The 25,985-nt window shown below is 38.8% G+C and overlaps 1 protein-coding gene across 1 annotated transcript in view; it reads left to right on the top strand.

Annotated features, from left to right (window-relative positions):
- The window catches only part of rut (rutabaga), a 1,268,721-nt gene that overhangs the window by 992,373 nt on the left and 250,363 nt on the right, over nt 1–25,985 (top strand). The window contains exon 13 of the mRNA XM_068226417.1: nt 17,609–17,794. Within this exon, the coding sequence (XP_068082518.1) occupies nt 17,609–17,794 (186 nt within the window). The remainder of the gene's footprint in view (nt 1–17,608; nt 17,795–25,985) is intronic.

The raw sequence follows: 25,985 nt of genomic DNA, 5'->3' as shown, positions 1-25,985 counted from the left end.
TGAAACTAGTCCCAAGACTAATGTAATATTATTTACTTCATATATATTGTCTAGCTGTGTGGACTGAATAGCTAGCCTGCTGGCCTTTGGTCTAGGGGGTCCCAGGTTTGATTCACAACCAGGTCAGGGATTTTAACGTGTGTTGTCTTCATCATTAGAATTCATCATAGGTAGGTCCCGATCCTTGCAGACATACAGGTCGCCCATTCGGCATCAACTGGAACAACCTGCACCAGGCCTCTTTGGAGGCCACATGCCATTATTATTATTATTATTATTATTATTATTATTATTATTATTATTATTAGATGCAGACAGTTATATTGTGTACTGACAGTCGCATTTCGTCAGGAACCTGTCATTTAACAACAAGCTAGTTGCTTCACTTTTTGGGGCCGATGACCTTCGATATTAGGCCCCTTTAAACAACAATCATCATCATCATCATCATCATCATCATCATCATCATCATCAGCATCACTTTTTGTTCTAGCTGTATTGCCTTGCCCAAGGATGATGATGCTCAATACAGGACTTAAAATTTTTTCATCTGGCAATGTTTGATTGTTCATCTGTACATCAGCAGGGGATGGACAAAATGATAGATTTCTTACATAATGTGGAATGTGTTTTATTAAGAGCAGTATTAATTGTAATTAGAAATGGACGTTCATCTTAGGTCATGTAGAGTTCATATAGTACATGAGGAGATGATGTTAAGTTCCGGAAAAAAAATGGCAAACTGGGCACTGGTGGAAACGAAACCCTCAACCTTTGGATTTTATGTCAAATCCTCTCCCAATTTGTTTTGTTGGATGGGTTCTCGTTAGCTGCATAATCTATTTAAAGTTCAATACGATCGTTAAATATTCACCTCTGTTAAAATTGTTGCATATTTTTGTTGTAACTGTACATGTGAATCTTGTGGTTCACTTTGAAACCACTACTGAACGCTGGCAGGTAATTGTGGTTTGGAAATACATTTCAAGATTTGTAGTTGATGATTTCAGTGTTTGTAGCTATTATTGAAACTGACATCTGGGTGGCATGTGTCTGTTTTCAATAGATAACTCACAATAAACACTTTTATGCAAGGCCCGTTAGTTCTGTTTCCTGATATGGGGTTGTGGATGAGGCGAAATGAAATTATGTAGCATGCTTTTTATGACTGATGTCCTTCCTGACACCATCCTCAGTTCCGGAGCTAATGAAGATGAAATGAATGATGGTGAATGAGGTAGAAGGAATTGACTGTGGCCTGTAAATAGGAACTGTCTGGGCATTCACCTGGAAGTGGAAATAGGGAAACCACAGAAAGCCATTTTTAGGACAGCCAACAGTGGGGTTCAAACCCACTTGTCTTCCAAATGCAACACAGCCGGGCTCCGTAGCCCAGTCACTCTCTTTGGTACAATAAGTGCTTTTATTGGTTACAGTTTATTACGGTTCATTAAACAGCAAAGTGTACAGACCAATAAAAATCTTCAAGGTCTAATGAAAATGGATTGCACAGTAAGCAAGAGAATTTAATGATGATCCATAATACATGCTGCAATATTTATTTTCAATCAGTAGTATCCTTTGAGAAGTATTTAAGAGAATATCTGACATGCACTGCACATCGCATGAAGTTCTCATGCCTCAGCGACCTGGTGGGAAGCCAAGTTGAGCTGTTAATGGTTGAAATTCATATCATCCTAGACCACTCTTTCTGGCCAATGACTGCCCTACCACTCCGAGTCTGCACATGCTGCCATGCACATCTTAATAGGGAAGATCTTTTCTTAAGATGATGCGTACCATTGCTCACTGTATTAATGGCATCTAGACTGTTACGATGCTTATTACAGTTATTTGTAACATGATTACATACCTGTTCAGTTCCTAACTTTGTTTTGATTCTTTGTAGACTTAAAGCTCACTAAGTTTATCCCTCTTAAGCTTCCGTTCCATTTTACTGTTTTCATGCCAGCACGAGCAAGCAGGCCTATACATGGTTGGTGAGATGACACAATTGAAGTTTGCACATCGTTGCCTGATCGATGTTTGCACATACTGTACTTGATCACTTTGTATTCTGTTGCAGATACTCATTCATTTCTTTTGTAGGTGTTCAAAGATTGTTTATATGGTTGTTATATGGAGACACTCAATTTGAATGCTCTTTTTCTCTGAATCCATGTGTTTTCGATTGTTGTTGTTGTTGTTATTGTTGTTGTTGTTTATTACTGTCGTCTACATTGTTATGAAGCTCATCATAGTTAAATTTTTACAAAGCTGACTGGGTTGTCATTCATAAGCTTCCTTCAGTAAGCTTCGTCGTTATCGATACCGATACCATGCTGATAGGAAAACAGAGTTATCCCCTAATACTTCGAAGAGAGGGAAGGATAAATTAAGGGAAGCTCAACCATCTCAAGTTAATGCTGCTACAGTACTTCTTCTATATGATCTAGCATCAGCTTTGTTGAAAGGGATAGTGATTTAAGGCCTGTACTACGACAGCCAAATAAAAGTGCGGTTTAAATTTATGTGGCAGTTTGCACATTTATCTAGAAGTTCGGTTGAAAACGCGTACCACGACTTTAATTTATGTGCAGTCTGGGAGAATATTCTAGAGGTGGTTAACTATGCCGAAGTTGTAGAGTCAATTAACGCTCTTCTCTGTGACTTCGCTCCTATCGGGGACGCTACTGTAAGAATCAAGATGGCTACACATCAAGATGAATCTACATCTGCATGATGCTGTAAAAAATTAAGTTGTTACAATGTAATCTATGTATATATTTATAAAGTATTTCATGCTTCCTGTCCAGGTATCACAGAATTCTTAAAGATTTCGCAAGCTAGAAAGTTGTTGCTACTGACTATACGAGTTGCACACAAGCAAGTCAACAGCAAGCGTCATGGGTGGCCGTGGTCGTTAGAGCAACATCGTTTGCTGCTATGCAATTCTTTGTGGGTTCGAGTCCCACGAGTCTAATATTTTTTACCTTCTAAATGTTAGTGGGTAGGGTACTAGAGGTGATAGTACACATTTCCTAATCATTAGAATGCGTGTCAATAGCATGGGTTCTATTCCAAATCTATCGGCGACGCACATATGGAGTAAAGGTATATGACGTAGTTCATGGCGATTCGTCTGTCGAATGATGATGTTAAGGAGGTTATATTTCTTTGACTTCATAACAACTTGCTACTAAGTATTTACACTAAAGTGAGATAAATGCTTGCCAGTTAGTAATCTCACATTGTATAGAAAAGAAACAAACAAACTACCTACCTACTTATTCAATGAGTAAACAGTAAATTGAACTAATAATAAAATTAATGATCCTATGCTGCATCAGTGACATTAATTATGAGTATAAACTTTACTTTCGCCATAACGTGCATTCTCGTAAATAGTACTAGACAAAAAATGATACATAACCTGAATCTTAACTTTTGCGTCCAGGTTATATTTTTAGTCTTTTTATTTTCTATAAGAGTTTGTTTTGTTATACAGTTAATTAATTTTAACATTTCTTTGTATGTGTAGATTTCAGTCCTAATTCTGTTTTTAAGCTGAACTTCCACATTATAGTTTAATAAGAGTCTGATATTGGATTCTAGTAATACAGTACAATTTCAAAAGGAATATGGCTAAACAAAGGAAAACACCAGGGAACACGTATACCACTGCACTAAATTTCACTATATTTTCAGGAACCTTATTACCAACCCAATAAAAATGTTACTACATCTTCTGCATTACAATACCCGTCAAAATCCGTTGGTAGTACGCAAGAAAAATATTTAATTTCTAGTTTGCAAAACTGCAGCCTATGTATCTGACTGTTTACCTGACGGTCATAGTACAGGCCCTAAATAATGCAAACGTTCAGATTTTACCAGTTAGAGAGTCAAGTGCAGAGTGCTCCACATGTCTTGCTTGACAACGAATTTGGACATTTCAAGCTTGAGCAAGAGAAACCAATGCCAAAGGTGCTGAGAAATTCTATGAACAGAGATTCTGAGTGGTCTAGAGCAAGTATCAGAATTTAGTACTGAATATTAGATTAGCATTCAATTACGACCCTGCTGTGGACTATTATCATCATCAAGGTTATGTTCGAATTTTAAAAAATGGATAAAGTATGCAACAAATGCAATCCAAAAGGGGGAGGAGGGGGGGGGGGGGAGAGGCTGATGAACCAAATGGAACTCCCTATGGGTGGTGGACACAGATTAAGAATACACCAATGGTATCCCCTGCCTGTCGTAAGAGGCAACTTAAGGGGGTGACCAAGGGATAATGAAATTAGAACCATGAGACTACTTGTGATTAGTATCATTACGTGGGGAACAAACCACCCGTTATGTTTCTTCAAATGCTCCTCTAGTACTATACTGATTCAAAAACTCTGGGCCTGCAACAATCGAGCAAATGTTATCTGCCCTGATGGCACATGCATGGCTAAAACAAAAAATTTTAAATATATATTACAACGATGACCATATTCAGAGAAACAAAGGGTTATAACTTCCAAGGATATCAAATTGGACGTAAGATAGTAGCTTCATAGTGTCAACACAATGCAAGCAGTGACAAGTGACATTTCATCAGTGGTCGACACAGCTAGTGGATCCGTCCAAGATGATGATACATGTGTATGAGTGCAAAGGACAGGAGGAATGAATGGATGATTCAAGAGTGTTATTAAAATGTTCCATGCCTTACGTGTCGGGTACAACAGGCATTATTATACAAAAATGCAAAGTATACAAATAGTATCTAGAGTTGAGGTTAGAAAGGACAATGCTGAATGTTAATGTGATAAGATGTTATATCTTGAAACTTAGGTAAGGTAAATTTTGATGTAAATACACTGATGAAGGGAGTTAAGGCTCCCAAAACATGTACGTATAAATTATTCAAAATACATTGACAGGGCGGACCAAACCGTTGTACGTTATTGTTATTACGAGTCAATACGGACCAATTAAAGACCGATATGGTAAAGTTTGTCGATCTTGGGTCTGTGTTACCTGTGAGTTGTGCCATTATGTGCGACATACCATGGGTCTGCATTACCTGTGATAAGTACCGCCATGCGAGGAACACCATGAATCTACGTTACCTGTGATTAGTACCACTATAGGAGGAACACCATGGTTCTGCTTTACCAGTGACCTGGATTTTTTGACTCCTTTGGACAACAAGCATCATCTCAGACATCAAAGCACTGTGAACTGGATCCACTGATAGTTTTGGATTCAAGATCACTTTTTTCATCATCATTTGTTTTAGATTTTAGTCAGTGGACACATTTTGAAGTTTTAATTGTTGCTTCATTTCGATGTCCCTCATACCATTAGGGGCCAATGACTTAGCTGTTAGGCCCCTTTAAATAACAAATCATTATCATCATCGAACCAAATGGACTGTCCTGTGCCTCTGGCAAATTTGCTCTATCAGATATTAGAGAACCACCACAAACAATCGAAGATTTGCTAAAAGCTGTACATTTGTACTTTTTAAATAATATTAAAACAGTACACCACCTTAATTCATATGACATTATTTGGTGCAGAAGTAGTATGTGAAAGCAATTTCATGCCAACATTTAAAATTAACAAGCAAGTTCATTAACTAATTGGAAGTGTAATTCCCACTCAGGGTAATAACCCTCAGTATTTACAAATCAATTTCCAGCGCCTTGTGGCCAATTACATGTCGGCTTATACAGATCCGGTTGTTCAGATATAATCACTTTATTTTAATGAGTTCAAGTAGTGCAACAAAAAATGTAGTGTATACAGAAGCATTGCGACTTCATTGTAATCTCCAAAGATACTGAACACTTTTTGATACACAGTAATTTCTAGTGTTCATCAACTCTATCAATGGGCTTAAGAATAAATTCCACGTTTGTGATAGAAGCCAGAATAATATGAAGTGATTCAGTGATGAGTACATCAGCGAGTCTCCTGACAAATAAAATTTATGCAACATTTATTAATAAAGTGAGAATGATGGTATTTAGAATGCTGTGGACCTTGTGAAGTAACATTTCTGAGGGTTAAGGTGTCTCTAGTAACGTACAGTAGATTTGGCATGGGATACAACTAAAGTTGCTTGTGTTCGAAAATAAGTGGTAAGAGATAGGAAGGCACCTAATATCCAATGATATTTTCTACTGTCACATTCCTCATGAACAATTTTTTCTCCCATGGCACAAGTCTCTTCCTTAAAAGATATCATTCCGAACCCAAACTCGTCAACCTTGACCTCCATTTCACTGTAACATAGATTTTGTCCTTTGCTTGCCAACAAGTGATTAAATGTAAGAGCGGGCCATGTTATAAAGATATATACTGTAGATAAATAAATAAATAAATAAATGGAAGGAGATTTATCTGTGTATCGTGAGTATCATATCCTGATAGTTTGCTTAGGCTCTGATTCTAAAGCCAAATGCAATTAATATATTTTTTAAAGCATGTGCATGTGTTGGCATCTTTTTTTACTGTTGTAATTGTATTCCCATTTACTTCTTATCAGGAAGGCATATTTCAAATCTTAGTTAATTGATATGTTATTTTGCTGCCCGAAGTATGAAGAAATGATGCCAGGGCATGCCCACACTGTTGATCTCTCAGTCTCTCATATAATAAACAGATAATGTATGTTGCTGATTAAGGAAAGAAGTAGAGAAGACTTACCACAGTAAGGATGTGAAAGACACACATGACAAAATTAAGAAAATAAATATAGTCGTAACTGTTTATTGCGACGTTGCTTTTAATGACGTATTGGATAAAACTGCGAAATCTAATGCTCCCGTCTAAATCCTATATTAACACTGTATTTAAAAAAATCTCTTATAATGACATATCATGTAAAATGATGTATTTTGATCACATTTTCAGAAAATGTATTGGCTATAACTTCCAATGTTCATTTTCTAATGTATTTGGGAGTTGCTGACAACAATGTAACGTTTATTATTGTAGATTTGAAATCAGTCTATCTGATAAATAATCAAGACAAGCATTGCTGTAAAGATGTCGTAGAAGGAAGCAAAAATGTTTAATATTTAAACAAGCCACACATTATATGGTGGTTAGGAAATGGGGAAACAAAGGTCAGTACTGCAAAGGAATTGAGTTTATCACACCAAACGATTTCTACAGTTTGGAAGGACAGAGAGAAAATACAGCCTGTTTTCGAAGAAATTTGTTTAAGAATTGAACGTCTGAACATAGAGATGGTGAAGAAGTTTTACTTAGATGGTTTAAGTAGCAAACAACAAATAATGTCCCGACCAATGAAATTCCTCACCGTCCCACTCCACAATTACTTTACTGTAAATACAGCAACTTACTTACTTCACTTAGGTTTTTTTGAAGTGTTAACTTAATTCGTTTAATTAACCATGTACGTGTGCAGCCTAAAATTTCCAGATCAAAGATTTTTAGCAAAAAAAAAAAAAAAGATTTGTGCGACTATAATTTATAACTACCATTGATTGGCGGTCTGTTTGGGGTCCTTATAAACGATTTCAACTGTATTTAGACTTTACATTATCTTTAATGAGAGAAGGAAAAGAAGTTGCCTTGTCTCGTTCCAGTCTACTGTGTGCAGGTGCTCAGTAGTTCCTTGACTAGATTGGTTGCTCATCATCGAGCAAGTTGGCCACGTAGTCAGGGGCACGTAGCTGTGAGGTTGCATTAGGCAGATGATGGGTTCGAATCCCACCATCAACATCCCTGAAGATGGTTTTCTGTGGTTTCCTATTTTCACACCAGGCAAATGACAGGACTCTACATGAAGGCTGGAAAACTTCGATGTGTTGGTGCACTGTTAAAGCACTAGCTAGATGCTCTTCTTCTCTTGAGCATAGGCCGCTCGTCCACTGGAAATAACTACGTGTGATTATGAAACGAGACAACTGCATGCGTACTGGCATGATTTATCTCAACACAGAGAGTGAAAAGAACCTGCATCCACTGCAAACGACCTGGAGCAGTCAACTTCATGCAACTACAGTCAACAAGTGGCAGATCGTCTTCAAATGGGATTTGCCGCTTGTAGCCGCCTGTACACCACAGTTCCTACAAGCACTCGGATGTCTCCCATCGTCATACAAAACATCATTATTATTGAAAATGAAAATCCACAGCCTGTTTCCAGTCATTAGACAGAGTCAGAAATGGAATGAATGAAGCCCCCATCTGGCGGCGAGGATAGGAATTGTACTGGCTGCCGAAGTCTGTCGCACTCCTCTGGGGCAGTAATTATTGAATGACAGATGAAATGATATTGGAGTGTGTTGCTGGAATGAATTATAACAGGGAAAACTGGAGTACCCAGAGAAAAACCTGTCCTGCCTCCGCTTTGTCCAGCACAAATCTCGCATGGAGTGACCGGGATTTGAACCAAAGAACCCAGTGGTGAGAGACCAGCATGCTGCCGCCTGAGCCATGGAGGCTCATTATTATTATTATATGAAATGGCGTATGGCTTTTAGTGCCGGGAGTGTCAGAGGACATGTTCGGCTCATCAGGTAACAGTTCGTGTTCACATAAGTATGCTGCAAATTCTGGAGATATGCAATGCGAACTATAAACGACTGTTGCAGAGGTGTGTGTGTGTGTGTGTGTGTGTGTGTGTGTGTGTGTGTGTGTGTGTGTGTGTGTGTGTGTGTGTGTGTGTGTGTGTGTGTGTCATACTGTTTCGTCCCGTTTCTTGATGCAGGGTCAGGTCAAGGATGAGGTGAAATGAATTTAAATGGCATGTTTTTTGGTCAGATCCCTTCCTAACACCAACCTCAGTCGAGGAGCTAATGAAGATGAGGTGATGCTGGCAAATGAAATTGTGTAAGGAGGTGGAAGGAATCAGCTGTGACCTTGAATAGGAGCTGTCCTCACATTTGCCTGGAAATAAAAAAAGGAAACAACAGGAAACCATTCTCAGGACAGCAGAGGGTGGGAGTTCGAACCCATGAGTCTCCCGAATGCAGAGCTTGGCTCCATAGCAAGTTAACATGCATGGTAACTCCACTCAATGAGGATTTTTCATTTTTGAAATTTTTGTGGTTATAAAATTGGCATAAGATACTGAACATTTTTAAGGAGTTCATGCTTCTAGGTGCAGTACTTGAGAAGATATTTTTGACTGTTGCTGTCAAGAAAACTGTATTTTGAGAAAAACGGAATTACAGCTTTCACTAATTTTCTTACCTATTGTAAAAAGTTTTCACGACATCGAGTTGCAAAGAATCAAACTTCCGCATAACTCAGTTTGTTAAGAAGACTCATAGGTAGTGCAAGAAGTCTAAATGTCCAAATGTAATATTTACACTCCAGACACTTTTTTTTCTGCTCTGCTGTAAAATTTCCGTTGCTGACTTTGTGTTCCTTTCCACGCAATTGGTCACATATATTTTCAGTTACATGTGCAGCTCATGTTGTAATATAAAATGAGAAGGATATGAAAGAAAGCATGTGAAACTAAAAACAACACCTAAACATTTTCATTTATTCAGTTCGTGTTCACATAAGTATGCTGCAAATTTGTCTGTGATTACATAAGCAGTAGTGACACTTTTGTTCACACATAATCAAGCGAATTTGCTGGTTTGCGATTGTGACTGTTGGTGTAGTAATGCCACAGCTTGCTGTTCACCTTTTTTTATTGCTATTTGCTTTACGTCGCACCGACACAGATATGTCTTACGGCGACGATGGGATAGGAAAGGCCTAGGAAGTGGAAGGAAGTGACCGTAGCCTTAATTAAGGTACAGCCCCGGCATTTGCCTGGTGTGAAAATGGGAAGCCACGGAAAACTATCTTCAGGGCTGCCGACAGTGGGGCTCGAACCCACGATCTCCTGGTTACTGGATACTGGCCGCAATTAAGCGACTGCAGCTATCGAGCTCGGTGTTCACCTTTTTTATTGATGACAGTATTATGCAGCAAGCATATACAATTAAGTCTTATCAATGATATCGGACTCAACCTCAATACGTATTTGAAGTATTAATAATAATGTTCTTGGCTTTACTTCCCACTAACTACTTTTTTGGTTTTTGGAGATGCAGAGGTGCCGGAATTTTGTCCCACAGGAGTTCTTTTACATGCCAGTAAATCCACCAACACAAGGCTGTTGTATTTGAGCACCTTCAAATACCACCGGACTGAGCCAGGAACAAACCTGCGAAGTTGGGGTCAGAAGACCAGCGCCTCAACCATCTGAACCACTCAGCCCAGCAAATTTGAAGTAGTTGCCACAGAGCTGGTGATACCAAGTGCACACTCAACAACTTGTCGTGCTTTGGAAAGATGCCTCTTAAAAGCTCCTTGTGATGGCCCTAGTTGTGATGCAGGAAAAGGTCTCATCAAGTAGGTTTTAAGTGGATATGCTCCATCCGCCAAAGTAACGTGGAACTTTAATATTCGTACCAGATGTGGAGCTAGCTTTTGATTGCGTAGCTCACCTCTTTCAATTCTTCCGGAAAGTTTGGAATTGGGAAAATACCACTGTCGCTCTCCGTGCCGTATGTGCCCACGTCAATTGCACTGAACTATTTATAAATTTGTGCATGCTGCCAACATTATTTGGATTTCATATACACACCTGTTTCCTATCCACACAGCCAAATTGATCTGGGATTTTCCACTTACTCCAAAACTGTTCTACTATGGACTTCAGTTGTTTATTGGTAGAGGGGGGAATGGCATATGTGCTGTAAAAAACTGTTCCCAAATTGCCTTGTATGTTTCTTGAGCTATTCCTCCCACTGTTACATCTGAGATTCTAAAAGAAAACCCCAACGTCTTGAATGAAAATCCTGTTGCCAAGTACATGTAAGAATATTTGATTTAAATGTGTTCTACTGTAATAATATTGATTACATGTTGATTGTAGTACGTACGACACTGTAACTGGTGTAAAACCTTCAATTATTATGTTTAATATACTTTAATTATAGTTTATTTAAAGCTAAATTATCTTTTATTAAATGTTAAATATGTTTAATATATGATTACCCTGTAAATATGTAGTATAGAATTGTATAACCTCAAATACGTATTGTGTATAACCTCAAAATCTATAGAGTCAAAAGTGGTAGAAAATTCCATAATGTTCGTATGTTAGACTACTATAATTTGGTATATATGAAGGGGTCTGGAAACTTACTGTACGGTTTTATTATCCAGATACATGTAGAGACATTACGAATGTTGTAGATATTTCCATGTACATTTGTAAATAGTAGAGGAAAGTTCGAGTACCCATTCGACTAGCTGGTCGATCGATTTTTCGAGTTTGTTCCATTAGAGTGCTGTAAGAACTCTTCCAGAAGTCGATCATTCTAGATGGTTGATCGAATAGTATAAATATCGAGATGTCAAGTCATTGAGACAGTCTGAATATCGGACTCAAGTGAGTGAGGCGGTGAATTCAATAGAGAGTATGTTATAGTGCGCGCGTCGGTGTTGTAGATATCTGTACTTGTCAGAATCGACTTCAGGGTACTCCGCTATTGAGTGTTGTGTATAGTGTCATTTGCTACTGTGTATAATTATGTGTTGTGACGTACAGTGTAAATATAGTAATGTATACAAGGAAGTGAACGTGTTCTCGTGTGATATTTATTTACATCAAGTAAAATTGCATCACAGAACGATATGATAATAGAAAATAATTAAGAAATTAAATTAAAAAATGATCTATCTGTGTAGGCCTACTAGCAATTGACCAAAAAGGGTCTAGTTTTACTTTGCTTTAGGGGGAGAGTTAAAGAAAAAAAAAAAAAAAAAAAGGGACACTGTGATATATTTTGGTGAGAGTACAAAAAGGCCTACAAGTCTCGAGATGAAGCAGTGGAAGAACAATACTCTTCATAGTCTTTCTTCAACTAACTGATATTTCTTTCTGATATACTGAAACAGAGAGATCTCAAAGGTAACATTGTATCTCCACAGAAAAGGGCTTCGTCTGGGGGAAAAAGATACCTTGAATGACGTAGACAATTCAGCTTCACCATCCCTTGAAGTAGAATATGATCATCCACCTGCTTCACAACAAACACCAAAGCAATTGATCCACATCATTGTAGCTTATCTGTTGAGCAGGCGAAACTGGGACCTCCAACAACAAACACCAAACGATAAGACACTTAATGACAACAAAAAAATTCCTTGAAATAGTGCAAAATTACAATTACTTATCAGAAGTAGAGCTGTTAAGGACAACAGCGATTACCAATGAAGATGGTATGAGTAATAAGTTCCAAGTTTTTATAGTTGAGGATGAATTGCATCGCATTTCACTGCACACGCCTTCTTCGCATACATACATACATACATACATACATACATACATATATACATACCATCCCACTCCTGAACCATCGAACCAACACCCGACACAAGCCCACCCAATGACACTCTTCAAGTGGGATCTGGCTCCATAGATGTTGGCTTACGACAGTTGTTTGGTAACTTTTCAGGCGTGTTGTAACAAACACAGTGTTAAAAAAAAAAGTTATGTGTGTTGTGGAGTTATAAAATTAAAAAGGAAAATAGTTGAAAACAACATGGTAGAGACAGAAAGAAAGATTTGATATTTCTGTTTAACCGTTTTTATGTTAAGTTTTCTTATTTCCTTATTTTTGTGTTAATCTGATATCTTAAATTACATACTTACTTTGATATTTAATTCTTTCATAAATATCAAAGCTCTTTTAAAAGTAATCCATACGACATCACATTCAAAATGTAATGGAACATTTCTGGATGCATCCAGTATTAATTGAACTTCTGGGGCTCTTTGTCCAAATCATCATATGGATGATGGGATTCTCCCATTGGCTTCCTTTTAGTTAGTATTGGGTTTACCCAACACTGATGTCTTCTGCAGTTTTTCCTCTGATGTCACATTAAGTAGGGACTCATCAAAAAGTAAACTAAATCCTTATCATACACCTCACAGAATCCTTTAATGCTTTTAATAACTTGACAATGGCTTCTACTTAAACTCTCCTAGATCTGTACGGAGTACAGATGCCAGCTGACAGTCACGCAAATTCACCTGTGGAAGACGACCCCAGTCATACATAGTCATACAATTCAAAGTCGCCTGTAGTTGCCTGATCCCGTAGTTGCACGTAGTCACCTTTAGTGGACGAGCAGCATTACTAATTTAATTACTAATTTAATTTAGCAAAGTATATGTGAAGATCATAGAGACTTTATCCCCTCATGAGGTATGTTCAATGGAAAAACAAATATTTCCTGTTATTAATCACAGAAACTGAAAAAATTACCCTGACATTGTTCTACATAGTCTCCTTCTAGTTCAGTGCACTGATGCCAGCACTTGGCAAGCATGTACAGTACATGCCATGGGGAAAAGAAGTCTTTCAAGCGGCATGTAGCCACTCGAGCACCGCTCATTATTGTCCTTGGAACTCCTTTTCGCTCGGTGCATCTTCCATTGGCTCAAGAGGTACGGAATTCCGTTGGCATGAGAGCCAGTGCGCATGGAGGTTGAGGGATGAACTTAAGCCGCAACTCCCCACTTGTCATCAGTGTTGCTCTAGCAGAAGAGGTCATGCCTTGTTGTGTATGACTCTTAAATCTATCACCGTACTGATTACTTGTCCAACAATGAATCTCTGTAGATTTCACATCTTTGCTAAACAAAAATCTTACACTTTGCTGGTTCTGTTCGATTCATTCTTGCTGTGGCACTGCCATCTTGTCAAACTGTTCACTGCTAGAATATTCTTTCCCCAGATGTGCTAGTGTGCTCTGTTGGTAGGTTCAGGTCACCGCGTATGCATACCCGTCTTGATATGTCATTCCCTGAACGAATACAATTTTTCTGTGGATCCATTGAATTCACCTTGTATCTGCTCTGCTTTGTGTCTGGACTGCTAAACAGATACAGAAGTAAGATTTAGAGATGGGGAAGAGGTACCTCTTATCAGGTGACCTGTGTTTGTGTGTTTGTGAGCATGATAATCTTTTAAAAAGATCTGCGTAATTTCTAATGCAAGTGAATCGTAAAACTAAGCAACATATTTCTTCTAAAGTCATGATTTGTCTTTGTTAATAATGTGATGTCAGCTGACAGTGTTGCTATCAACAGTTCTTATATAATTGTTCATAATAAACTGATGATGATGAATGTTCTTCAGAGGGGTCTAACATGTAGGTCATCGGCCCTCATACTGAACTGCCGTCTTTATAAGTTTAATAACAGTCTTCATTGCTAAACACATTGGTTCATTTCTTAGAAAAACTCAGGAGGCGTATTATCTTTGCATGTGTAGAATGTGATTGAGGAAGTATAAATAAAACAAAATTCTCAGCTATTTACATGCAGAAATATGGAAAACATTCAACCAAAATAAAAATTCACCAAATGAGTGCTGTTGTAGATAAATCATTACTTTTTGGAATTTGTTACATATTACTGACAATTCTGAGATGAAGTTGTATGTGTGCAGTAGCTGATAATTAAACTATTCATTTGTGGCCTTCTGCCCAGTCACAATTATTTTAACAGTTATCATTCCATCTTAAACTAATATGAAATATTGATAATCAAGAAAAATTTGTTTCACCTTAACCTTAGAAATATTATGGATATTGTTGTGTATTAGTTGTGTGTTTCTTCTTTGTAGAGAAGAAGCCTTTGGTTAGGAAAAAATGCATGCTAGTTGAAACACAAGTGAGAGTGCATGTTACATCCAATAAACATGGAGTATGTGTTGTGGTAGTTGTGATCTATTTGTACATTTCTTTTCTGTAGTTATTTCTGGAATGCACATGTCAAGGATAGCCTAGAACTTGCTTTGTGGACTACACCTGGGATCCATCCTTTCCAAGTGAATGTAATCTTCTCCTTGCTGTTGGAAAAGGGTTGGCATGACCATTCAGAAGGTTACGAGGAACTCTAAACATTTACGTACTTACAATGTGGCTCAGTTAATTGAATGAGAAATGTTGCTCCTAACCTTCAGAATGTTTGCAATGTTCCTTTTAGTTTTTCCAGTAAAAGTGTGAAACAGTCAAGCTAGGTACCTCTCCTTATTTTTGATGTAAATTGGGGGAATGAGTTTAAGCCTGCTATTTGCTGTGATGCTGTAGTGAAGTAGAATTATTGTATGGCTACATTTGCAAATGGTTCCTCCTTTCTTAGATATATGCATGGCCTTTTTACAGAAATGTTCAATAAGCTATTACATGTCTTTTTATTTGGTGTAGTAAAATATTTCTGAAGTAGAACAATTCCAAGCAGTGATAGTTAACTGGTAAAGATGATGAGGCAATAGGAGTATGTTCTGTTGATAGTAATATTTTTCAAAGTGGCTGTGGCGCAACAGGACAGTGAAAGAACATTAAACCTGTTGGCCACTTAATTAGGCGGGCTATTAAAACTGTGCTGTTGTCAGACGTGGGAACGACGAAGCGTCAGATGGTCGAGCGTCTCTTCCCTCTCAGCACGGAATGGCACGCTGGCCATGCAGTGCTATCTAGTCTAAGCTGGTCCACTCCAAGTCCATGCATTCATTAAAGTAGTTCTCTTTTCCATATTACCCAGTCCTCTATATATTACTCAATTACTTAAAGTTATATTGTAAACCATAAAAAATAAAAATATTTTATAAAAACTGATACAGTTTGATACGTAATACGAAAGTACTTACTGTATCCTATGTCCTGCCTTTGTCTTATGATCCTTGTCTGAGTGTCAGCATGGGCAGTGTTCTACAGTGGAGTCTTGGGCATCTGACCTGTACTTTAAGGAGTTTGATATTGTGACAAGTGGGTACCTCAAGGAGATCCAACTTAGGCTGGAAGATATTGTTCCTTACATGGTTTGACACCTTAGTTTTCATTCTCTATGGGGTCATACTTTTCCTGCATATGCAGATTATGCTTTAAGCTCAAATACATTTGATAGTATAAAATTAATGTAGTGAAAGTACTGGAACTTTAATTATTTTTACTTTCTAACTGGTCCTGTTGCCCTAAATCGGGTAACTTTATTCTTATTCATTTCTCATTATCAAAGAACTCAAAGGGAAAGATTGTATGTGGTAATTACTTATCCACCAAATATGCCTAAAGAATGTAATTTAAGGACTCCAGTCAAAAAAGTCGTTGCTTCACACAGAGAGCATGGGAGATTTGAGTCGACAGTCTCTAGGTACGGGTATGAAAACAAACCAACCATGGCATTTGGTATGCCAAGACAGCTGCTGTCCAGCTAAATGGCCTACTGATTTTGGAGTGCCACGTAGTGTGATGACCTCGTCAGGTGTATTACTTTGCTTTCATGACTGGGCCACTGGCTGTCATCGTAGACAGTTCCTCAGTTCATATCAATATACTATGGGCAATGGTCTGGTGTGCCCTGTCAATATATTATCAATTCCTAATCTTGTACAATTATTTCACTCGTACATGTTTCAGGGCGTACTTTACACTACGTTGGCCATCTTCAGCTGTATTAGATTATACAATCGGAAGACGCTTTAAATTGTAAATAAAATATAATTTTATTGACTAGGTGGTCAACTAAATTCTATTTTATTATACTGTTAAACTTTTGGATGGTTCAAATCTAATCAGGTAGATTCTCTGTTCTGTTCCATTTGCTTCTAAGTTAGCATGATTCAAGTATAGCATTTCTCAACAATATGACTGCCTTGGAATTATCTACTTGCAGTAAAAACCAGAGTCAGTAACCGAGAGCCTTGACAGTTTGTCAGGCCTGACGAACTTCATCTAGCACTGGCAGCCAAGTCATATCCCAGCTTGATATTTTCTGCCATTAGAGAAACTTCGATGTTTCTTTTAATTAGGAGCTGATTTCATATGAAATCACCTGAAGGGTAAATAGCAAAGCCGACATCTGAGGATCAGAAATCAGCTATTAATAATAGATACTACGGTATGCCTGCTTTTCATTATCATGAACGTCATAAACTCTTTTTGTTTCTGATGCCTACACCCATACATCAAGTGCTTACGACTGTGATTGTAAGCTAAGATCACCGGACCTTCATTCCAGATATAGATAGTTTAATGACACTTAATTAAATATTTTCTGATACCTGAAGGCATTTGTGTGGAAATTTGTGGAAATATTTGAAAATACTATTTTATTGAATTCATGTCACCATATTAAACCTTACTACATATAAAAATGAAACTTCTGGTGTAGCTCGGTTTCATTGGCTGATAATAAAATAATCAGTCTAATTGTTTAAGAAGCCTTCACAAAAGAACAAATTAGTTATTTATTATTATTATTAATTTTTTTTTTTTTTTTTTGGTGACTGGCATGTTTGGATTAAGAGAAGCCGTGATTTTCATTCAGTGTTACGAGACATTTTCTGTAAGAGTATTAAAGGTGCCTTTCTTTGTGAATGTACTTGTTGAAATTATTTATGTAAACCTTCATAAACCAACAGGTTGTAGCCACTAGCATCCAGGCGTATCTTGACGTGTGCCACTTCCACAATCCTCTCCTTCGCCCGTCTAACTAACGGCGTTGCCCTACCCCCACGGTCCTTCCTGTGGTGGTTCTTGATTTCAGCCGTTGTTGTTCAACACCCTGCAGGTGCGGTCAGCTTTGGGAGCAGCACAGCGGCGCAAATTGTCCTTCAAAAACGTATCCAGTGTGGTGGTGCAGCTCCTTCATTCTATCAAATATTCTATGGAAGTGCCCTTCTCCAACATAGCTATACAGCCCGGTGACCATAAGGCTAATGCAGCTCGCAAGGTAAGTGACTGTTTCACTTGTAAAGCTTGGCCATTGGAGGTGGCACATTGACTGCCGAGATCGTCCCTTCTTTTTTTACTGATGTTCTGTGTATATAGACTTTTGTAGTTGTTAAATGACGAGCAGTATGAGTAAAGAAGGTTGGTTGACTACATGAGGGAATGTGCAGTAAGCCTGCCTTTGACAGAATTAACAAGGGACCAGGAATTACTTTCACTGGAAAAAGGATTCTGGTTAACATAGGTAGTGAATTAAGTTTTTCAAAACCCTGCAATTTTTTCCTATCATTTGGAAGGATATTACACCTATTGCCAATTTAGCATAATAATTTCCTTCTCTTTCTGCATTAGATTCTGTTAAACACAATAAATTTAGATTATTATTAACATTCATAGGACTGAGAAAATTTTAAGCTGTGGTCCATATTCTGTTTAAGAGTTCTGTTGAGGGCAGGTTTTACTGCTTATACTTGCACCTTAACTTTTGAATTATTTAGTGGGTACTGTACCTTAGTATTCTTGTAATCATAGTCGTCACACACTTTCGGAGTATTCAGTTTGGATGTGAATTTAAGATGGGCATGTATGTATTATGGACAACTGGAAGTATCTGGCTCTGTGCTCCACACCAAGGTTAGTTTCTTTATTGACCAGTACTGTAGGAGAATTGTGTGGCATGCGGAGTACTTGTCGTCTGTATTTTATTGTGTGTTCCAATGTCAACACCACACATACAGTTCTATAATACTTTTTACATCTTGTTATGAAATAACACTGCCATAATGCAAGTTGACTAGTATTGTGTGTTGTTGACATTTGAACAACTTACAACACTCATTGACACACATCTATTGAAATAAAATTATACTTTTGAGTGTACACTTCAAATGTTTGCCCCAGACTCTATATTGGGTTGTGTACTAGGCTGTATATTATTTCATTAGTATACAGTGTTTTAGCAATATCAAGGAAATGTCACATTTCTCCCTTAGTGTTAGCTGTATCAGAAAACTGTACACGTTAACAGTTGTGCAAAATATAATTTATAGTCTCTTCTGTTTCATATGTTTCTACAAGTCGTGGAATAATAATGGAGATCTTCATGCTTAATGTATTCTTCACTAACAATACAGTACACTGTAAGACAATTGTTATTTGACATGTGATCTGTCTGTTCTGCTGCCACACATCTACGCTAAATGGCAATACTGATGCAGTTGTACAGAAACTGACGCACGCGAAGGCACACATGCACACACACATCCTTTCTTTATGAATTGCAAAATACAGGTAGGTATGTCCCAAACTCTTTCTGTATGTTGCAGTCACTTTACCAACCTAGATCTAGGATCTTGAGGTCACAGCAGGTACAAGATACATACTTGTGCGTTCAAGGTAGCAAGCTGTGATGTGTCCTTCAGGTTAAAAAAAATTAGTTTAAAAGTTAAGGTGCATTTATGCCTACCTGATAATTATAATTGGTGCACCATTTTGGGGTCCCTGAGAATAGAGTATCCTACTTATTGATGTAACTCTCCTGAAGGATGGTGGTTCGGGAGAGGTACATGCAGCAACAATAGCACAGTTTCTTTTGTCCACATATGAGTGGAGATTGATGCGGACGGCATTGTTCATTGGGTTAAGTGTTGTAGTATTGAGTTTGTGAGTAGAGACAGTTATAGCAGAAGGGACTGCAGAGGTTGCGAGCCTCATGGTTGATCAGGTTGTAGGATCTTGAGGTCACACCAGGTAACTTGTGGTGGTATGTATAAAAGAGAAGATATGGCTCAGGTGGTCAATGTTTGTGAATACCAGGGTCAGTCATCATTCATTGTTGATCTGGGTTTAGAGCTGTTGCCCAGTAGATTCCCTATGTTCCCTATCAGTTGTTTACCTGGTGTTTTCTTAAGTGATTTCAAATAACTTGGAAATTTATCGAACATTTCCCTTGATAACCTTTTCCAATCTCTGATTCTTCTTTCTGTAAATTATTATTTGCCCCAATTTATCCTCTTGAATTCCAACTTTATCTTCATATTATAATCTTTTCTACCTTTAAAAGTTCCACTGACAGCTTGGAACATACCACTTAGGTGAGCAGCTCATCTCCTTACTCCCTTACTGACCAAAGTTTGCAACATTTTTGTAACACTGCTCTTTCATTGGAAATGGCCAAGAACAAATCGTGTTGCTTTCTTTGGATCTCTTCCTGTTCATGTGCAAGTAATCCTGGTGGGGGTCCCATACACTGGAACAATACTCTTAGTTGGGGTCTTAGCAGAGACTCACATGCCATCTCCTTTACATCCTTACTACATCCCCTAAATACCCTCATAACCATATGAAGACATATGCAACCTTTATTTACAACCTTGTGGCGCACAGGTGATGGTTGCATGGATGTTGGGTTGGTGAATAGCATGCTCTGGGTGAAGAGGTGTTGGTGTTGGTCGACTTGCAGGAGAGTAGGATTGCAACTCTGGAGATTTATTTGTGATGACTGTTATCGTAGTAATATCAGTGAAAGCTGTTGAAGTGGGTTGATGTTTCAGTGCAGCACTTGTAATTAGAAGTACCAGCATGAAAGACAATGTGACAGTAGTGGAGATATCTGTGAGCTCAGTTAAATACCTTCTCTTTGCTTCCCAACACTCCCTACCAGCTCCCTCTGGAGCATCCATCTTACCACTATCTCTTCTTTCCCTCAGTTGAAAGATATCATACTCTCTGCAGTTTGTCTCTCTTTGATATTTAACACACTTCAGCCATCATTTAAGGGAATGAATCTCATAATGATTGGTACAACAAAATTTTGTTATTTTAGTGCGTGCAGACTTAGTCTAATAAGAAAATCCTGAGATGTTTAGGACATTTTAAAAATTTTCAGTCCTGTCTGCCTCCTCTTTATTGCTCGTACCAAAATTTCATGAAAATAATTTGTTGATTTTTTTATTGCTTTAGAAAGTTCCCCTATCTTCCTGATTTTTGTTTTCTCTTTCTTTTCTGTACTAAATATAATTCATTCTGTGGAGAAATATTTAAAGATGAGAGAGAAAATTGTTACAACTTGTTCATTATATGGCATAAACCCAAAAGACTATCATGTGTAGTATTTCAAGCCATGAGGACATACATCAAGTGTATCAAATTGAGTAACACTTTCCAAAAAGGGTTCAAAACTTTCATCATTTTTCTGTTTATCCGTATCTACAAACCTGAATCACTATCCTGCCATGCTATTTTAAAAAAGTGTACAAGCTTGTCATTCACCTCAACAATCTTAATTGGAACAAATTATGTAATGTATCATACTTTTGCCCAATGAGCAAAATTAACCCAGTATATTTCATGAGAATCATTTTAAAAAATGTAAAATTAAAAACTAAAACTGAAACAAAAGAGAACTACAGTTTTAAGGCAAAACATGCTCAGGACTCGAACCAGAATCCCCTCTCTTCAGATGAGTGCACTAACCATTTCTACATTGCACGCACGATGTAAAGAGCTTTCATTTCTGTAGTTCAGTCTTTAGTGCGGCTCGTAACGGCATGGCTTAAGGCCAGTGCTGTCATTCCTCCCATTGAGTCTCATCTTCTGTTGCTTGCAGTCTATATTGTACGTACGCATTACTTGAATTAGTAGGATATTCCTGCGAGCTATTGATACCTTGTTTACTGTAGTGTAGTGATACAGAGATGACAGATGCTATTCCTGTACACTCTGAGGAGCCAAAAACTTCCCAAGAAGAACTTGGCAAATTTTTCATAGTGGTGAGATATGGATATGGCAAGCATTCTGGAATGATGTGGGAAAGAGATCAAATTATTATTGGTTCCCCTCAATCAGGCTCTTAAAGGGTCAAGTGTTCACATGGGTGGAAGTGTGTCAACTCTTAAGAAGGTGAAGGGTTTCAGCGCATCTCATCCAAATAAATTTCCAAGGACACCAGGCAAGAAAAGGTGCTTTCATACTGATGCATATCAGTGTTTCATGTAGCCTGTTTAAACAGCAATAAGTATTTCTTTCCATTAGGCCAAAGAAGAGTGGCAAAGTCATGTTGGACGAATTTCCATAAATATGGTATTCAAGATACCATTAAAGAATTTTACACTGTGAAGAAAGTCTTCTCCACCATTCGCAAACTCATCTCTACTTTATGCGGGACTACTGGGAACCTTTTATGTTAGTGGAGGTTTCTAGTTATAACAGTGAAGTTATGTTTATTAGGTACTTCTTCAATATCCTTCATAACAGTACCTGCTTTAGTTTTTGTCTTTGTACTGTACAACTTTCTAGCTCTGGGGTGTTTGTAATATGTGTTGTCTTGTACGCATGCTAGATTTGGGTGATTGGTGGTGTTTTACTCAGTGGAATGCAAACATAGCCTCTGCTGCAGCAACTTTTCTTTCCTCAGATTTGTTGGTTACAAAAAAATGTTTATGGTGGATGAACTGTTCATGTTATTTTTATGTTTATAATTAAATAGTTGTATTGTACTATATTTGTATTCTGAGATGAAGAGCTGAAATGATGATCATACTGGGAACTAGAACCTGAATCTCCAGCTCTCCAGATCAGTGTGCTAACCGATTCTGCTAGTACAATCAGTACATAAGAGACACGTTCAGTCCTGTGATGTTGATTTGTTTTAACAAAAGTTCTCTTCAAGCATCTCCTATTAGTTTTAGATATTTAGTAATTTTCTGGCAAGGCCAATGAAGAGAGCACTTAGGATATCAAGTGAACTTATAGTAACCCATTCCTTGCACTCCATATGTCTCCACGATGGCCAAATCAACGTTTAAAAGATGAAAGAGTGTCTCATGAGGCGACCAGCTCGTTTGTCTTAAAATAAGCTCTCTTCCAAAGTATTTCTACGTAATAATTTGTAATCTCATAACACTAATGACAAATAATTACAGCAGTCATAGAAAAAGAAAAGTCTTTCTCATGTGTATTGACTATATTAATATTAAAGGAAGCTAGTTCCTTTTATATTGTCACTCATAATATGTTCTGAAGAACTTGGTTAATTTGAACCAGAAGGGTCCAGGAAAAAACTGAATTTACAATAAACTAAAATAGTATCGCACACCGTACTTAACTCATTGGCATATACTCCCGACTCCCAGCCGTGTGATAGTTCATGGGGCGCAACATACATTGACGGCTCGCAGCTGTGGTGCTGAGCTCGAGTATTCAGATGTTCCGCTAAGAGGTGGCACTGACACGTTATATACTGTTGGAAAGAGGGAAGAGTCACAATGGGGATTCAATCAATCAATCAATCAATCAATACTGATCTGCATTTAGGGCAGTCGCCCAGGTGGTAGATTCCCTATCTCTTGCTTTCCTAGCCTTTTCCTAAATGATTTCAAAGAAATTGGAAATTTATTGAACATCTCCCTTAGTAAGTTATTCCAATCCCTAACTCCCCTTCCTATAAATGAATATTTGCCCCAGTTTGTCCTCTTGAATTCCAACATTATATTCATATTGTGATCTTTCCTACTTTTATAAACGCCATTCAAACTTATTCGTCTACTAATGTCATTCCACGCCATCTCTCCGCTGACAGCTCGGAACATACCACTTAGTCGAGCAGCTCTTCTTCTTTCTCTCAGTTCTTCCCAACCCAACCCAAACATTGCAACATTTTTGTAACGCTACTCCTTTGTCGGAAATCACCCAGAACAAATCGAGCTGCTTTTCTTTGGATTTTTTCCAGATCTTGAATCAGGTAATCCTGGTGAGGGTCCCATACACTGGAACCATACTCTAGTTGGGGTCTTACCAGAGACTTATATGCACTCTCCTTTACATCCTTACTACAACCCCTAAACACCCTCATAACCATGTTCAGAGATCTGTACCCTTTATTTACAATCTCATTTATGTGATTACCCCAATGAAGATCTTTCCTTATATTAACACCTAGATACTTACAATGATCCCCAAAAGGAACTTTCACCCCATCAACGCAGTAATTAAAACTGAGAGGACTTTTCCTATTTGTGAAACTCACAACCTGACTTTTAACCCCGTTTATCATCATACCATTGCCTGCTGTCCATCTCACAACATTTTTGAGGTCACGTTGCAGTTGCTCACAATCTTGTAACTTATTTATCACTCTATAGAGAATAACATCATCCGCAAAAAGCCTTACCTCCGATTCCACTCCTTTACTCATATCATTTATATATACACTGACTGACAGAGCAAATGCAACACCAAGAAGGAGTGGTCAGAAATTTATGCCAATTGCAGGGTAGACTGACGTCACTGAGGTATGCTCATGATGTGAAATGCGCCGCTGTGCTGCGCACGTAGCGAACGATAAATGGGACACGGCGTTGGCGAATGGCCCACTTCGTACCGTGATTTATCAGCCGACAGTTATTGTAGAGTGTGTCGTCGTGTGCCACAGGACACCAGGCCGCCGTCAACGGAGGCATTTCCAGCAGACAGACGACTTTACGAGGGGTATGGTGATCGGGCTGAGAAGGGCAGGTTGGTCGCTTCGTCAAATCGCAGCCGATACCCATAGGGATGTGTCCACGGTGTAGCGCCTGTGGCGAAGATGGTTGGCGCAGGGACATGTGGCACGTGTGAGGGGTCCAGGCGCAGCCCGAGTGACGTCAGCACGCGAGTATCGGCGCATCCGCCGCCAAGCGGTGGCAGCCCCGCACGCCACGTCAACCGCCATTCTTCAGCATGTGCAAGACACCCTGGCTGTTCCAATATCGACCAGAACAATTTCCCGTCGATTGGTTGAAGGAGGCCTGCACTCCCGGCGTCCGCTCAGAAGACTACCATTGACTCCACAGCATAGACGTGCACGCCTGGCATGGTGCCGGGCTAGAGCGACTTGGATGAGGGAATGGCGGAACGTCGTGTTCTCCGATGAGTCACACTTCTGTTCTGTCAGTGATAGTCACCGCAGACGAGTGTGGCGTCGGCGTGGAGAAAGGTCAAATCCGGCAGTAACTGTGGAGCGCCCTACCGCTAGACAACGCGGCACCATGGTTTGGGGGGCTATTGCGTATGATTCCACGTCACCTCTAGTGGGTATTCAAGGCACGTTAAATGCCCACCGCTACGTGCAGCATGTGCTGCGGCCGCTGGCACTCCCGTACCTTCAGGGGCTGCCCAATGCTCTGTTTCAGCAGGATAATGCCCACCCACACACTGCTCGCATCTCCCAACAGGCTCTACGAGGTGTACAGATGCTTCCGTGGCCAGCGTACTCTCCGGATCTCTCACCAATCGAACACGTGTGGGATCTCATTGGACGCCGTTTGCAAACTCTGCCCCAGCCTCGTACGGACGACCAACTGTGGCAAATGGTTGACAGAGAATGGAGAACCATCCCTCAGGACACCATCCGCACTCTTATTGACTCTGTACCTCGACGTGTTTCTGCGTGCATCGCCGCTCGCGGTGGTCCTACATCCTACTGAGTCGATGCCGTGCGCATTGTGTAACCTGCATATCGGTTTGAAATAAACTTCAATTATTCGTCCGTGCCGTCTCTGTTTTTTCCCCAACTTTCATCCCTTTCGAACCACTCCTTCTTGGTGTTGCATTTGCTCTGTCAGTCAGTGTATAAGAAAACATAAAGGTCCAATAATACTGCCTTGAGGAATTCCCCTCTTAATTATTACAGGGTCAGATAAAGCTTTGCCTACTCTAATTCTCTGAGATCTATTTTCTAGAAATATAGCAATCCTTTCAGTCACTCTTTTGTCTAGTCCAATTGCACTCATTTTTGCCAGTAGTCTCCCATGATCCACCCTATCAAATGCTTTAGACAGGTCAATCGCGATACAGTCCATTTGACCTCCAGAATCCAAGATATCTGCTATATCTTGCTGGAATCCTACAAGTTGAGCTTCAGTGGAATAACCCTTCCTAAAACCGAATTGCCTTCTATCGAACCAGTTATTAATTTCACAAACATGTCTAATATAATCAGAAAGAATGCCTTCCCAAAACTTACATACAATGCATGTCAAACTTACTGACCTGTAATTTTCAGCTTTATGTCTATCACCCTTTCCTTTTATACACCGGGGCTACAATAGCAACTCTCCATTCATCTGGTATAGCTCCTCCGACCAAACAATAATCAAATAAGTACTTCAGATATGGTACTATATCCCAACCCATTGTCTTTAGTATATCCCCAG

This window comes from Anabrus simplex, chromosome 2, assembly GCF_040414725.1.
Source record: "Anabrus simplex isolate iqAnaSimp1 chromosome 2, ASM4041472v1, whole genome shotgun sequence".
Lineage (NCBI taxonomy): Eukaryota > Metazoa > Arthropoda > Insecta > Orthoptera > Tettigoniidae > Anabrus > Anabrus simplex.
This window is presented reverse-complemented; position numbering and strand designations above follow the sequence as displayed.